The following is a 14592-nucleotide window of genomic DNA, read 5'->3' as shown; positions in this document are numbered from 1 at the left end:
TTGTTTGGAAGATCTGTCCAGTGGTGAGAGAGGTGTGTTAAACTCACCTAGTACTATTGTGTTGTGGTCTCTTTGGTTCCTGGAATTGAGAAGGATTTGTTTGATGTACATGGATGAGCCATTGTTTGGGACTTAAATATTTATGATTGTTATGTCTTGCTGATTTTTGCTTCCCGTAATCAGTATGAAAAGTCCTTCTTTATCTCTTATAATTTTGGCTTGAAGTCCACTTTACCTGATACTAGGTTGGATTCCTTGCTTTTTTGCTGAGTCCATGTGCATGATATGTTTTATCTCATCCTTTCACCATTAGTCTGTTGTTATCTTCTTCTATGAGATGAGTCTTTTGAAGGCCATATAGGTTGGGTGTTTCTTTTTAATCCAATCTGCCAGTCTGTGTCTTTTGATTGATGAGTTCAGGCCATTAATATTCAGGGTAATTATTGAGATGTGATTTGTATTCCTGATCATTTTGGATTATGTTTGGTTTTTAACTTGACTCGGTTTCTCCTTTATTTGGCTATTCCTTTAGGGTAGTTCCTCCCTTTGCTGATTTACACCGTTGTTTTTCATCTCTTCCTCATGGAATATTTTGCTGAGAATGTTCTGTAGTGCTGGCTTTGTATTTGTAAATTCTTTTAGCTATTGTTTATCATGGAAGGATTTTATTTTGTCGTCAAATCTGAAGGTAAGATTTGCAAGGTGTAACATTCTTGGTTAGCATCTTTTTTCTTTCAGAGCTTGAAAAATGATTTTCCAGGCCCTTCTAGCTTTTAGGATCTGTGTTGAGAAATCTGCTGTTATTCTTATTGGTTTCCCCCTGAATGTAATTTGATTTTTTTCTCTCCCAGCCTTTAAAATTCTATATTTATTTTGTATGTTAGGTATTTTCATTATAATGTGCCTTCGTGTGGGTCTGTTGTAATTTTGTACATTTGGTGTCCTATAAGCCTCTTGTATTTGATTTTCCATTTCATTTTTTAGATCTGTGAAATTTTCTGATATTATTTCATTGAATAGATTGTTCGCTCCTTTGGTTTATTTCTCTGAGCCTTCCTCAATCCCAATAATTGTTAAATTTGGTCTTTTCATGATCCCATAATTCTTGGAGATTCTGTTCATGATTTATTACCATCTTCTGTTTGGTCAACTTTATTTTCAAGAATATTTTATCTTTAATGTCTGAGATTCTGTCTTCCAGGTGTTCTATACTATTGGTATGCTTTCTATGGAGTTTTTAATTTGGTTTATTGTTTCCTGCATTTCAAGAATTTGTTTAGTTTTTTTTTTCAGAATCTCTATTTATTGAACTGATCCTATGCTTCCTGCATTCGCTCTTTTAATTGTCGATTGTTGCAATCATTCAGTGCCTTCATTCGCTCTCTTATCTCTGATCATTTTAACTATGTACATTCTGAACTCCCTTTCAGACATTTCTTCTGCCATGCTGTCATTGAATTTTATTAATGTATCATCTAGGTTTGTTTGGGACACTTTCGTCCCTTGTTTTCTCATATTGCTCATGTATCTTCCCCTCTCCTAGTCCTCAATAGCCTGAAGTCGTGGAGGAACTTGACAATGCTGTAAACCAAAAATATATCTTATACCAAATTCCAAAATTCATAGTCATCCAATATTAAAATCATTAAAGAATACTGAGTGATTTTAATATTTTTGGAACACACTAAAAAACCAGAATTCATAATAAAGATTAATAAATTTGCCCCATATATTTGGCCCTATATTTTTAAAAATATCCTTTAAACAAAAACCAGAATAAGCAAATTGAAGTAAATTTTAAAAACTAGGAAAAAAGCATTTCCAAAAATAGCAGAAAAAAGATCGTTCAAAATAGGTTTTATGAAACAATGAGAAAACTTAAAATGACAAAATTAATAAATAATATGAATTGATGGTTTACAGAATAAAAAAACAAATGGTTCTTAAACTAATTTCTTAACTGTATTCATAATAACACAAATACAAATTCAGTTTCAACAAGAAAATTTTCACCTATTGAATCATAAGGATTAAGATGTCTAATGAGTAATCTCTAATGCAAAAAAAAAAAAATCAATCCTTATGTAGATATTCCACTCTCAGGAAACTGAGCATGGTCAAAGTGAAACAAGTCAGTCCCCAGAAACCAAAGACAGAATGTTGTCTCCAATATGTGGATGCTAACTCACAATAAGAGAGGTGGGATAGGGAAGAAGAGAACGTTAGTACTCCTTAATACTTGAACATTAGTATTTGACACACAAACATTAGAACTGCTAATTAATCAATGGTTTTATAATTGGCAAAGAGTAACAGGCTGCAAATTGGCAAGCATGCCCAAAGCCCTAACCTGCAGCAAACTTCCACCCACCCCACAGCACTCCTCCTTCTTAGGATCTCATCCACTGGCCTTAATGCTTCTTCCAGAGTGCAATGGTTTTCTGGCAAGACTCAGGGCCAGGGTAAAAGCAGCAGGTTCCTGTGGATGCAGATTGCTTGAAACATGTGGTTTAGGGCTGGGAAACTGTTTCTTAGTGTCATCAGGGGTCTTTAAAAAACAAGGTGGGTGGGTGCCAGGACCTCGACTCAGGGCCCAGAGACCTTGGGACTTGAGACTCACTGGCACTGGGGAGTTGAAGAGGTCACAATGTGGAATGCTGACTGTGATGACACCCTACATCCTGTCCAGCAAGACATCAGAGTAACTCAGAGTGACCCACGAGAACCAGAGGTATTTCCGTGTTCAGCTGGTGTACACACCTGGGACTGAGTGCCAGAGGTGGTTCATCCTGCCCATCTGGTCAGAAACTGATGTGCCCGAGTATCTTTTAGGCTGTCAGCTGTGGCCAGTAACCCTGTGCTTACCTGAATTCACATCACCTCGTCAACTGGTCCCAAATGAATTAGCCTGTGGGAGAAAACACGTCACCAGGAGCAGCTGGAAGATCCAGTTGTAGTCTACTTTTGTGTGTGTTGCTCAGGATACAGCAGGAACTTGAGCTAAGCTAGATAATAATCACTCTGCCTTTATTGAGCCCTGATTATGTTTTACGTATTAGAAACTATGTGCATTCTCTGTTTTAATCAACATGCCAATCCTGAAATTAAGTATCAAACATCCCAAACATGAGTACTGCTAAACATTCACTGGTTCTACCTGGTGACAGATAAGTTTGGAAAATGCTAATAGGCTAAACAGTGATATAAATGGTAATTCTCTAAGAAAGGAGTCTATGTAGAATGTTCCAAACTTACATAGTCATAGAGCAACTTCAAGTAACTGGGTATTTTAAGGAACACAAATTTGAAGCTTGGGTGGGTGGTACAAAACTGAATCAAGAGAAAATATGGCAAACTATGAGGAGTGGTCAAAGAAACAGTTGGAAATAGGAAGAGTTTAAGCCATTGTGGTGGAACTCATGCCACTGTCTTTAAAATGGACACTCACGATATACACGGGATGACCAGTGACTCCTGAAGGTAGGTATGGTTTATCCCTAGAAGTGTGGCATCTACTTGAAGACTCTCCAAAGAAGGCTGGGATGATATCACAGAGCAAGGAGCTTCATCTGCTTCTCACTCCCAGTCACATGCACAAGGTAGAAAGATGCAGAGCCACTGAGATGTTCCCAGGCTGCCCTTCTGCTGTGTCCACCTTCTCCAAGGACGTGGAAGGCTCTTTCCTGAGTGAAGCATTACATGGAGCCCAGGGCCAAAGCCACTAGGTGTATTGACACCCCAGAACCCATTCAAGTTGCACTCTAACCCGCACTGTATGTTTTTCTAAGTTTGCATCCTAAACACACCCTTCCTTCCTTTTCTCCCTCTGATAGCATCAAAATATTTCTGTCTGCTTTTGCAGTATTTATACATCTTTTATAAAACTTCATATTCTTTCCACCAAATGCCTTTGAAGACATCCCATTTGTGATTAAAATATTCCACATCTTCTTAACTCTAGTGATTCTGATCAGATTGAAATCACCATATGTTTGGGAGTTGTGACAGGTCAGGAAGGAAATTTTTTATCAGCCAAAGCAAAGGTAGCCTTAGTTAAACTCAGCACTTTCCTAAAACCAGGCCTTACTTTGAAAATGGTGTAATCATGAAAGTTATTTTATTCATTAAATTATATATGCATGAACATTTGAGGGATGGTGGCAAGCATGGGTGTACAGCAATGTCCAACTTATAACCTAAATTGAACCTTTGGTCTGCTCTGAGGGCCCTACTACTGCCCACATTTCACATTTGTGAAAATGAGGCACAAGGAGGTTAAAGCAGGAATTTTAGCTCATCAGGCCTAGAGTCCAGAGTCTTCAGTGTTAACAAGGAATTCTCAAGAAACAAAACCTTTTACCATTTTGAGAGTGTAATTGCCATTTCTATGACCATGGGCTTCATAAGCACACAGCATTTTCAGCTGAAATGGCACAAGGCCTATTATAGGGTGCCTCCTTACCAACTCCTCAGGAGCCCCTTGGGAACATTTTGCTATGGACAAAAATTTTTAATGGACCCATGTTATTATAATATTATAAGACTAAAGTTTTGAAAAATTGAAGTATAAAACTTGGAGTTGTTTAAAATGCTTCCAACCAAATCATTATTGAAATGCTACAAAAACTAAGATTCTAAAAGCTGTATTTTACAGATTGAGAGCAATTTTCTGGAGAAATTTAATTGGAGAAAATCTGCTATATGAACATGATAATACTCATCCTTTCATCTCCTGACTCTTACAAATAATATATGTGGTTAGAACAGTATGATAAGAGTTTTGACTTTAAAAGTTTTTTGTAGGCTCAAGGGGAAAAAGGACAAAGTATTAAAATGACACATGGGACATCTTCTTTGTAGAGGTATCAATTTCTGATCACTAGAGGGAAGGACAGGAAGAAGCTGACAGAGCAGCTTTGGGAGTCCCAGAGCTGCAGAGATGCCAGGGCTGGAAAGTTCACGAAGCCTCCTGTCCTAACTTGAGCGTTATTTGTGTGCACTTATTTCTCTTTACAAAATTCACTGTCATCAGAACCCAAAGATAAGAGCAATTCCACATGGGTGCCCTATGCATTTATGTAAGTAGCATCCCTGAGATTTCATGTCTCCGCTCCCCAAATCCCATATGTTCTCTCTCCATGACCTTTAGCTGTGACCAGGAGGAGCTTTTGGGCGGGCAGGCTGCATGGCATGTGGTGAGGCACCCAACCACTGCCTGCCCATGCCCACTGGCCCACCTCTTGCTTCCCTGCACGTGGGATTATGGAGATGAAGCCATAGAACACTCTGGAGTCTCCCATGCCTTGCCACAGGTGTCTTCTCCAACGACTGCAACCCACCCTCCCCATACACTTCAGGGAGGGGCCTGAAGACCAGGAAAAGGATTCCTTCTGGCCAAGGTGACCAGCTCAAAGTGAATCAAGTCTACACTGGCTCAAGAGGAGAATCTTCATCTAAACTATGTCAGGGGGGCAAGTCCCCATCTACGTTGGCTCGAGGCAATGAGTCCCCATCTACAATGGCTCAAGGTGAGCGAGTGAGTGTCTACACTGAGCAGGAGGAAGCACAGTGGTCCAGGCCTTGGAGAGGATGACTGCTGGGTTCAGGCCTGTCCTGAGGCCTCCCTCTTAATAAAACAAACAAAAGAACCCCAAACAAAAACACACTGCATTTTGCAAATGCAATTTTATTATACAATTTGTGGAAAAAAAATAAGAATAAATTTCTCCCAAAGCACGGGAGAAAGGACCAAGAGCAGGGCAGGGGAAGTGTTCCAGGGAAAAGTCTCTATGAGGCGTCTTCGCAGGTGGGGGCAGAGGAGACTCCTGGTGGATCCAGATGCGCTCCTGGGCAGAGTCCTGAGCCAGTTGGCACACCTCAGGGTCTCCTGGCTGTCCGCTGGTTCCGCTGGTCTCGGCTGGGCATTTCCTCTGGAGCCACTCTGTTCTTGAGCACTGACCGACTGAAGCAAGGCACACAGCACAGCTGTCTGAAGCAGCTGGAGATCCTCTTCCTCACCCTCTTCCAACGCCCTATGCGACCCTGTGACTGTTCCGTGGAGGTGCCTGGGGAGGATGAGCTGCCCTCTTCTGCGACCCTGCTCCTGAGGCTCATGGAGGGGTCGGGGCCGCTGGGCACAGGGTCGAGCTGGGAGGGTAGGCTGGGAGGGGGTGGGTCCATGTGGAAAAAGCGGAGGGGAATGGCTGGCACACTGGCACTTCTACCACCCTCCTGCCAGGACTGTGTAGCCTCCTCAAGCTGCTTCTGCTCCCAGGACATAGGAAGGGCAGGCTCACTGGACTGTTTCATGTAGAGGATGCTAGAAGTATCCACAGGGCACAGGGGAAGCTCAATCACCATACGATTAATCCGCTTTGATTGGCACTCGTGGCCCTCCTTCTGAGCTCTCTGGTGCTTGAGCAGGAGATATGTAGCCATGGCGTCATCATATTTTTTATTTTTCAGGGACACCCAGGTGTTATAGGGGTCATAACCCATGTTGAACATGGTTGTTATTATTGTGGGATCTGGGAGTTTGGGGAGTGCCTCACCAGAAGTACTGGGTGAAGCTTCCTCACCCTGACTCAGCCATGGGTGCCCCAATATCTGCTCTAGGGAGGCCCTCTGGGAGGGGTCTGGCTTCAGGATCTCACAGATGAGGCTCTGAGCTCCCTGGGAAATATACAGGGGAATGTCATATGTTCCCTCTAAGATCAGCCTCCTCACCTCCCAAGCGGTGTTTGCCATAAATGGGCTGTTTCCAGTGAGCATGAAGTACAGGATGACGCCCAGGCTCCAGACATCTGCCGGGGGTCCCTCGAAGTCTTTCCGTTGGGCAAATTCAGGGGGAAGGTATAGGAGAGTGCCCCAGAAACTGCTCAGCCTCTGCCCAGGTGTGAATCTGGTGCTCAGGCCAAAGTCGATGAGTTTCACGTTACAGCTGGCATCCAGGGCGATGTTCTCCGGCTTGAGGTCCAGATGCACGATACCCCTCTCATGGCAGTACTGCACGGCTTGGACCATCTGCCTAAACAGCCTGCGGGCCTCCTCCTCTGGCATGCCACCGGGTTCCGAGACGAGGTACCGTAGATGTCCCCCACCTGCATACTCCATAACAATGTACATATATTTGGTGGTCTCAATGACCTGGAAGAGCTGGATCACATTTGGGTGGTCCAAGCTCGCCAGCAAATCCGGTTCAGACAGTACCGGGAGGTTCGAGGCTGTTTTTGCCAAGACCTTCACCGCAACTTCTGTCCCAGAGATGATATGGCGGGCAAGTTTCACCTTAGCGAAGCCCCCGTGCCCAATGCCCTTAAGAATTTCATAATGGTCCGTGAAGGCAGGCTCATAAGAGCCCAGCTCCTGCGGCTCTACACTGCTCTCACTACTCTCACTACTTGTCCTAGAATGGAACTCCATCTTAGGACACTAGCTAAAAAAAAAATAATAAACCAAAACAAATAACAAAAAAAAGCAAAAAAAAAAAAAAAAAAAAAAAAAAAAAAGAACAAAGGAAAAAAAAGAAAAAACCCAAATCAAAAAACAAATATCCAAAAACCACAACCACCAGCCACCAGCCACCAGCCACCAACCACCAACCACCACCAAACGCGCTAACTATCTGGGAGTCCGACAGGTCACCACCAAGAGCTTCCTGTACTTATGGACAAAAACCCAGCTGCGGCCACTCTCTTATATACCTGCTGTCTGAAATTACCTCACAATGGCCGTGATGAACTAAGCCCACCCTTCTCTCCTTATAAGGACACAAGCCAAGTTGAACCAGGTTCCCTCCCTTATTTCCTTATAAAGACAAAAATCATACTGAACCAAAGGCCCCTCCCATATATCCTTATAAGGGCAAAAGCCAAGGTGAACCAGGACCCCGCCCTGATTTCCTTAAAAGGACACAAACCACACTGAACCAAGGGCAAAGATAAACATCCAAGGTCCGCACATGTCAAAACACCTCTGCTATAAGCACTTTTCCTAGCCTATGAACTATATTAAGTGAGAACAGGGACTGGCTCTTATTTAATTTCGCATGTTCACCACCAGTACAGAACTTAACACCTAGGAGTTTTTCACTTAATATTGGTTAGTAGGTTTTTTTTGGCTGATTGGGTGGGTGGGTAGATGGATGGATGGACAAATAGAGGAATGGACAAATGAATGAGTAGGTATATGAACTTTCCAACAGAAGCAGTCACCCCCTAGAGGATTCATTTTCTGACTTTTGGTCACTTTGGGTAATGTGGACATAAGAAGAAAGAAAACTTTAAATCCATAATGGGGCAAGACACCGCACTCCCATAGATGAATGAGTTGGTGGGTGCACAGATGAATAAAAGAAAGGAAGTGTGTATACTTACATGTATGATTAAGATACTTTTCTTGAAATTCAGGATTGAGTCCTAGTTCTCCTAATGTTGAAGTATAAACACCAAAGAAATGGTGATGTAAGAGTAAAAACTAAATTTCATTTATGAGACCGAAGAGAGAGAGAGAGGATAGACACAGAGGGAGAATCTTCCAGGAAATAGGGGACACAGAGCTAGTGCACATGGGAGTATGGTGGGGCTTCCCCTGTGCCCTATGGATACTTCCAGCATCCTCTCCATGAAACAGTCCAGTGAGCCTGCCCTTCCTTTGTCCTGGGAGCAGAAGCAGCCTGAGGAGGCCACACAGTCCTGGCAGGAGGGTGGTAGAAGTGCCAGTGTGCCAGCCATTCCCCTCTGCTTTTTCCACATGGACCCACCCCCTCCAAGTCTACCCTCCCAGCTCGACCCTGTGCCCAGTGGCCCCGACCCCTCCATGAGCCTCAGGAGCAGGGTCGCAGAAGAGGGCAGCTCATCCTCCCCAGGTACCTCCCCGGAACAGTCACAGGGTCGCATAGGGCGTTGGAAGAGGGTGAGGAAGAGGATCTCCAGCTGCTTCAGACAGCGGTGCTGTGTGCCTTGCTTCAGTCGGTCAGTGCTCAAGAACAGGGTGGCTCCAGAGGAAATGCCCAGCCAAGACCAGCAGAACCAGCGGACAGCCAGGAGACCCTGAGGTGTGCCAACTGGCTCAGGACTCTGCCCAGGAGCGCATCTGGATCCACCAGGAGTCTCCTCTGCCCCCACCTGCGAAGACGCCTCATAGAGACTTTTCCCTGGAACACTTCCCCCTGCACTGCTCTTTGGGAAAAATTTATTCTTATTTTTTTTCCACAAATTGTATAATAAAATTGCATTTGCAAAATGCAGTGTGTTTTTGTTTGGGGTTCTTTTGTTTGTTTTATTAAGAGGGAGGCCTCAGGACAGGCCTGAACCCAGCAGTCATCCTCTCCAAGGCCTGGACCACTGTGCTTCCTCCTGCTCAGTGTAGACACTCACTCGCTCACCTTGAGCCATTGTAGATGGGGACTCATTGCCTCGAGCCAACGTAGATGGGGACTTGCCCCCCTGACATAGTTTAGATGAAGATTCTCCTCTTGAGCCAGTGTAGACTTGATTCACTTTGAGCTGGTCACCTTGGCCAGAAGGAATCCTTTTCCTGGTCTTCAGGCCCCTCCCTGAAGTGTATGGGGAGGGTGGGTTGCAGTCGTTGGAGAAGACACCTGTGGCAAGGCATGGGAGACTCCAGAGTGTTCTATGGCTTCATCTCCATAATCCCACGTGCAGGGAAGCAAGAGGTGGGCCAGTGGGCATGGGCAGGCAGTGGTTGGGTGCCTCACCACATGCCATGCAGCCTGCCCGCCCAAAAGCTCCTCCTGGTCACAGCTAAAGGTCATGGAGAGAGAACATATGGGATTTGGGGAGCGGAGACATGAAATCTCAGGGATGCTACTTACATAAATGCATAGGGCACCCATGTGGAATTGCTCTTATCTTTGGGTTCTGATGACAGTGAATTTTGTAAAGAGAAATAAGTGCACACAAATAAACGCTCAAGTTAGGACAGGAGGCTTCGTGAACTTTCCAGCCCTGGCATCTCTGCAGCTCTGGGACTCCCAAAGCTGCTCTGTCAGCTTCTTCCTGTCCTTCCCTCTAGTGATCAGAAATTGATACCTCTACAAAGAAGATGTCCCATGTGTCATTTTAATACTTTGTCCTTTTTCCCCTTGAGCCTACAAAAAACTTTTAAAGTCAAAACTCTTATCATACTGTTCTAACCACATATATTATTTGTAAGAGTCAGGAGATGAAAGGATGAGTATTATCATGTTCATATAGCAGATTTTCTCCAATTAAATTTCTCCAGAAAATTGCTCTCAATCTGTAAAATACAGCTTTTAGAATCTTAGTTTTTGTAGCATTTCAATAATGATTTGGTTGGAAGCATTTTAAACAACTCCAAGTTTTATACTTCAATTTTTCAAAACTTTAGTCTTATAATATTATAATAACATGGGTCCATTAAAAATTTTTGTCCATAGCAAAATGTTCCCAAGGGGCTCCTGAGGAGTTGGTAAGGAGGCACCCCTATAATAGGCCTTGTGCCATTTCAGCTGAAAATGCTGTGTGCTTATGAAGCCCATGGTCATAGAAATGGCAATTACACTCTCAAAATGGTAAAAGGTTTTGTTTCTTGAGAATTCCTTGTTAACACTGAAGACTCTGGACTCTAGGCCTGATGAGCTAAAATTCCTGCTTTAACCTCCTTGTGCCTCATTTTCACAAATGTGAAATGTGGGCAGTAGTAGGGCCCTCAGAGCAGACCAAAGGTTCAATTTAGGTTATAAGTTGGACATTGCTGTACACCCATGCTTGCCACCATCCCTCAAATGTTCATGCATATATAATTTAATGAATAAAATAACTTTCATGATTACACCATTTTCAAAGTAAGGCCTGGTTTTAGGAAAGTGCTGAGTTTAACTAAGGCTACCTTTGCTTTGGCTGATAAAAAATTTCCTTCCTGACCTGTCACAACTCCCAAACATATGGTGATTTCAATCTGATCAGAATCACTAGAGTTAAGAAGATGTGGAATATTTTAATCACAAATGGGATGTCTTCAAAGGCATTTGGTGGAAAGAATATGAAGTTTTATAAAAGATGTATAAATACTGCAAAAGCAGACAGAAATATTTTGATGCTATCAGAGGGAGAAAAGGAAGGAAGGGTGTGTTTAGGATGCAAACTTAGAAAAACATACAGTGCGGGTTAGAGTGCAACTTGAATGGGTTCTGGGGTGTCAATACACCTAGTGGCTTTGGCCCTGGGCTCCATGTAATGCTTCACTCAGGAAAGAGCCTTCCACGTCCTTGGAGAAGGTGGACACAGCAGAAGGGCAGCCTGGGAACATCTCAGTGGCTCTGCATCTTTCTACCTTGTGCATGTGACTGGGAGTGAGAAGCAGATGAAGCTCCTTGCTCTGTGATATCATCCCAGCCTTCTTTGGAGAGTCTTCAAGTAGATGCCACACTTCTAGGGATAAACCATACCTACCTTCAGGAGTCACTGGTCATCCCGTGTATATCGTGAGTGTCCATTTTAAAGACAGTGGCATGAGTTCCACCACAATGGCTTAAACTCTTCCTATTTCCAACTGTTTCTTTGACCACTCCTCATAGTTTGCCATATTTTCTCTTGATTCAGTTTTGTACCACCCACCCAAGCTTCAAATTTGTGTTCCTTAAAATACCCAGTTACTTGAAGTTGCTCTATGACTATGTAAGTTTGGAACATTCTACATAGACTCCTTTCTTAGAGAATTACCATTTATATCACTGTTTAGCCTATTAGCATTTTCCAAACTTATCTGTCACCAGGTAGAACCAGTGAATGTTTAGCAGTACTCATGTTTGGGATGTTTGATACTTAATTTCAGGATTGGCATGTTGATTAAAACAGAGAATGCACATAGTTTCTAATACGTAAAACATAATCAGGGCTCAATAAAGGCAGAGTGATTATTATCTAGCTTAGCTCAAGTTCCTGCTGTATCCTGAGCAACACACACAAAAGTAGACTACAACTGGATCTTCCAGCTGCTCCTGGTGACGTGTTTTCTCCCACAGGCTAATTCATTTGGGACCAGTTGACGAGGTGATGTGAATTCAGGTAAGCACAGGGTTACTGGCCACAGCTGACAGCCTAAAAGACACTCGGGCACATCAGTTTCTGACCAGATGGGCAGGATGAACCACCTCTGGCACTCAGTCCCAGGTGTGTACACCAGCTGAACACGGAAATACCTCTGGTTCTCGTGGGTCACTCTGAGTTACTCTGATGTCTTGCTGGACAGGATGTAGGGTGTCATCACAGTCAGCATTCCACATTGTGACCTCTTCAACTCCTCAGTGCCAGTGAGTCTCAAGTCCCAAGGTCTCTGGGCCCTGAGTCGAGGTCCTGGCACCCACCCACCTTGTTTTTTAAAGACCCCTGATGACACTAAGAAACAGTTTCCCAGCCCTAAACCACATGTTTCAAGCAATCTGCATCCACAGGAACCTGCTGCTTTTACCCTGGCCCTGAGTCTTGCCAGAAAACCATTGCACTCTGGAAGAAGCATTAAGGCCAGTGGATGAGATCCTAAGAAGGAGGAGTGCTGTGGGGTGGGTGGAAGTTTGCTGCAGGTTAGGGCTTTGGGCATGCTTGCCAATTTGCAGCCTGTTACTCTTTGCCAATTATAAAACCATTGATTAATTAGCAGTTCTAATGTTTGTGTGTCAAATACTAATGTTCAAGTATTAAGGAGTACTAACGTTCTCTTCTTCCCTATCCCACCTCTCTTATTGTGAGTTAGCATCCACATATTGGAGACAACATTCTGTCTTTGGTTTCTGGGGACTGACTTGTTTCACTTTGACCATGCTCAGTTTCCTGAGAGTGGAATATCTACATAAGGATTGATTTTTTTTTTTTTTTTTTTTTTTTTGCATTAGAGATTACTCATTAGACATCTTAATCCTTATGATTCAATAGGTGAAAATTTTCTTGTTGAAACTGAATTTGTATTTGTGTTATTATGAATACAGTTAAGAAATTAGTTTAAGAACCATTTGTTTTTTTATTCTGTAAACCATCAATTCATATTATTTATTAATTTTGTCATTTTAAGTTTTCTCATTGTTTCATAAAACCTATTTTGAATGATCTTTTTTCTGCCATTTTTGGAAATGCTTTTTTCCTAGTTTTTAAAATTTCCTTCAATTTGCTTATTCTGATTTTTATTATGAAGGATATTTTTAAAAATATAGGGCCAAATGTATGGGGCCAAATTTATTAATCTTTTTTATGAATTCTGTTTTTTTAGTATGTTCCAAAAATATTAACATCACTCAGTATTCTTTAATGATTTTAATATTGGATGACTATGCATTTTGGCATTTGGTGTAAGATAGATATCCAGCCTAATAACATTTAAATCTTTTTATTAGTGTATTATAGTTATATACAATATCAGGGTTCATTTTGACATAATTATGCAACTTCGAATTAAATTTGCTCCAATTCAGTCCACCATGCTTCTCTTTATCCTCCTCTTCTCCCTGTACCTATTTACTTTCGTCTATTCTACTGGCCTTTCTTTTATTAATTTTTAATTTATATTTAATTTTTTTAAAATTAGTGTATTACTTTCAAGTGACATTCACTGTGGTATATTCATATATGTACATAGGGTTAGCATGGTCAGTTTTATTCTATCATTCTCCCCTTTCCTGTCCCTTCTCCCTCTCTCTCAATCCCTTTCTCTACTCCACTGTTCTCCCTTCTATATTCATGTGATCCCCTCCCCTTGCTTTTTTTGGTCCAGCATCTGCACATGAGAGAAAGAATTCAGCCCTTGGCTTAGACCTTAGTTCAGCTTAAGATGGAAGTCAGTAGGATCAAAGGAGACATGGAAATTAAATAAAACCTGGCAGGTCCAGAATAGTTCCCAGTGGTTGTTTGTGGAGGTTTCTTGAGAAAGTTTGTTGCTGGATTCCAAGCCACAGCTCTTAAGGACACCAGTCACTTATTGAATTTCAGACCCTCCGACCATGGGTAACTCCTAATCATTTCAGCTCCTCCTTATTAAATCAAATAGTCAAAGTAAGGGACAAAATGACATTAAAATTTATGTTTTTTTAATCTTGTAGTGAACCAGCACTTGAAGTAGTTACCTTTTTCTTGGTAGTGAAATACCAAATTCTGTTGGTAGAAATCCTGTGTGTAGTACAGGTTGCTAGCATGGCCTTTCATCTTATCCTGAACATTGTAACTGCATCTGGCCCAGGGTTCACTCTTTTGGTAGTAACATGCAGCAGATCTTTGTTTTACACAAAGACTAAATATAACTGGAAAGCATCTCTTTTAAGAAAGGAAGGTTCAAGATATTCCTTTTCAAGTTCTCAGTTAGTAAAGCATCCATTAGACTAAGTGACCCTGACTATGGTCATGGCAGGAAAAGACCAGAATGAGTCTAAGTAGAAACATACCATCAAGTGGAGAAGAAGTCTGCATTGGGTTCCTGGCTCTATCTTAAGGATAGGTTTATCTTAGGAGAAGCTGGCTAAGGGCCTGCCTTTGGCTCATACCAGTCGCTTCATGATCTAGCTGTCTTGGAGCTGTGAATTTGCTAGGAAAATGGCCACATGTCTGCAGACTGAAAAAGTACTAG

The 14592-nt window shown here is 42.4% G+C and overlaps 1 protein-coding gene across 1 annotated transcript; it reads right to left on the bottom strand.

The window, feature by feature from the left end:
* Positions 1-5877: 5877 nt before the first annotated feature.
* On the bottom strand, positions 5878-7422 carry LOC124991356 (sperm motility kinase 2B-like). Its single transcript, XM_047562140.1, has one exon. It carries the CDS (start codon positions 7420-7422, stop codon positions 5878-5880), a length of 1545 nt encoding a protein of 514 aa, XP_047418096.1.
* Positions 7423-14592: the final 7170 nt, after the last annotated feature.

This window comes from Sciurus carolinensis, chromosome 8 (assembly GCF_902686445.1).
Source record: "Sciurus carolinensis chromosome 8, mSciCar1.2, whole genome shotgun sequence".
Lineage (NCBI taxonomy): Eukaryota > Metazoa > Chordata > Mammalia > Rodentia > Sciuridae > Sciurus > Sciurus carolinensis.
The sequence above is the reverse complement of the archived record's forward strand: the minus strand, read 5'-3'. Positions and strand labels throughout refer to the sequence as shown.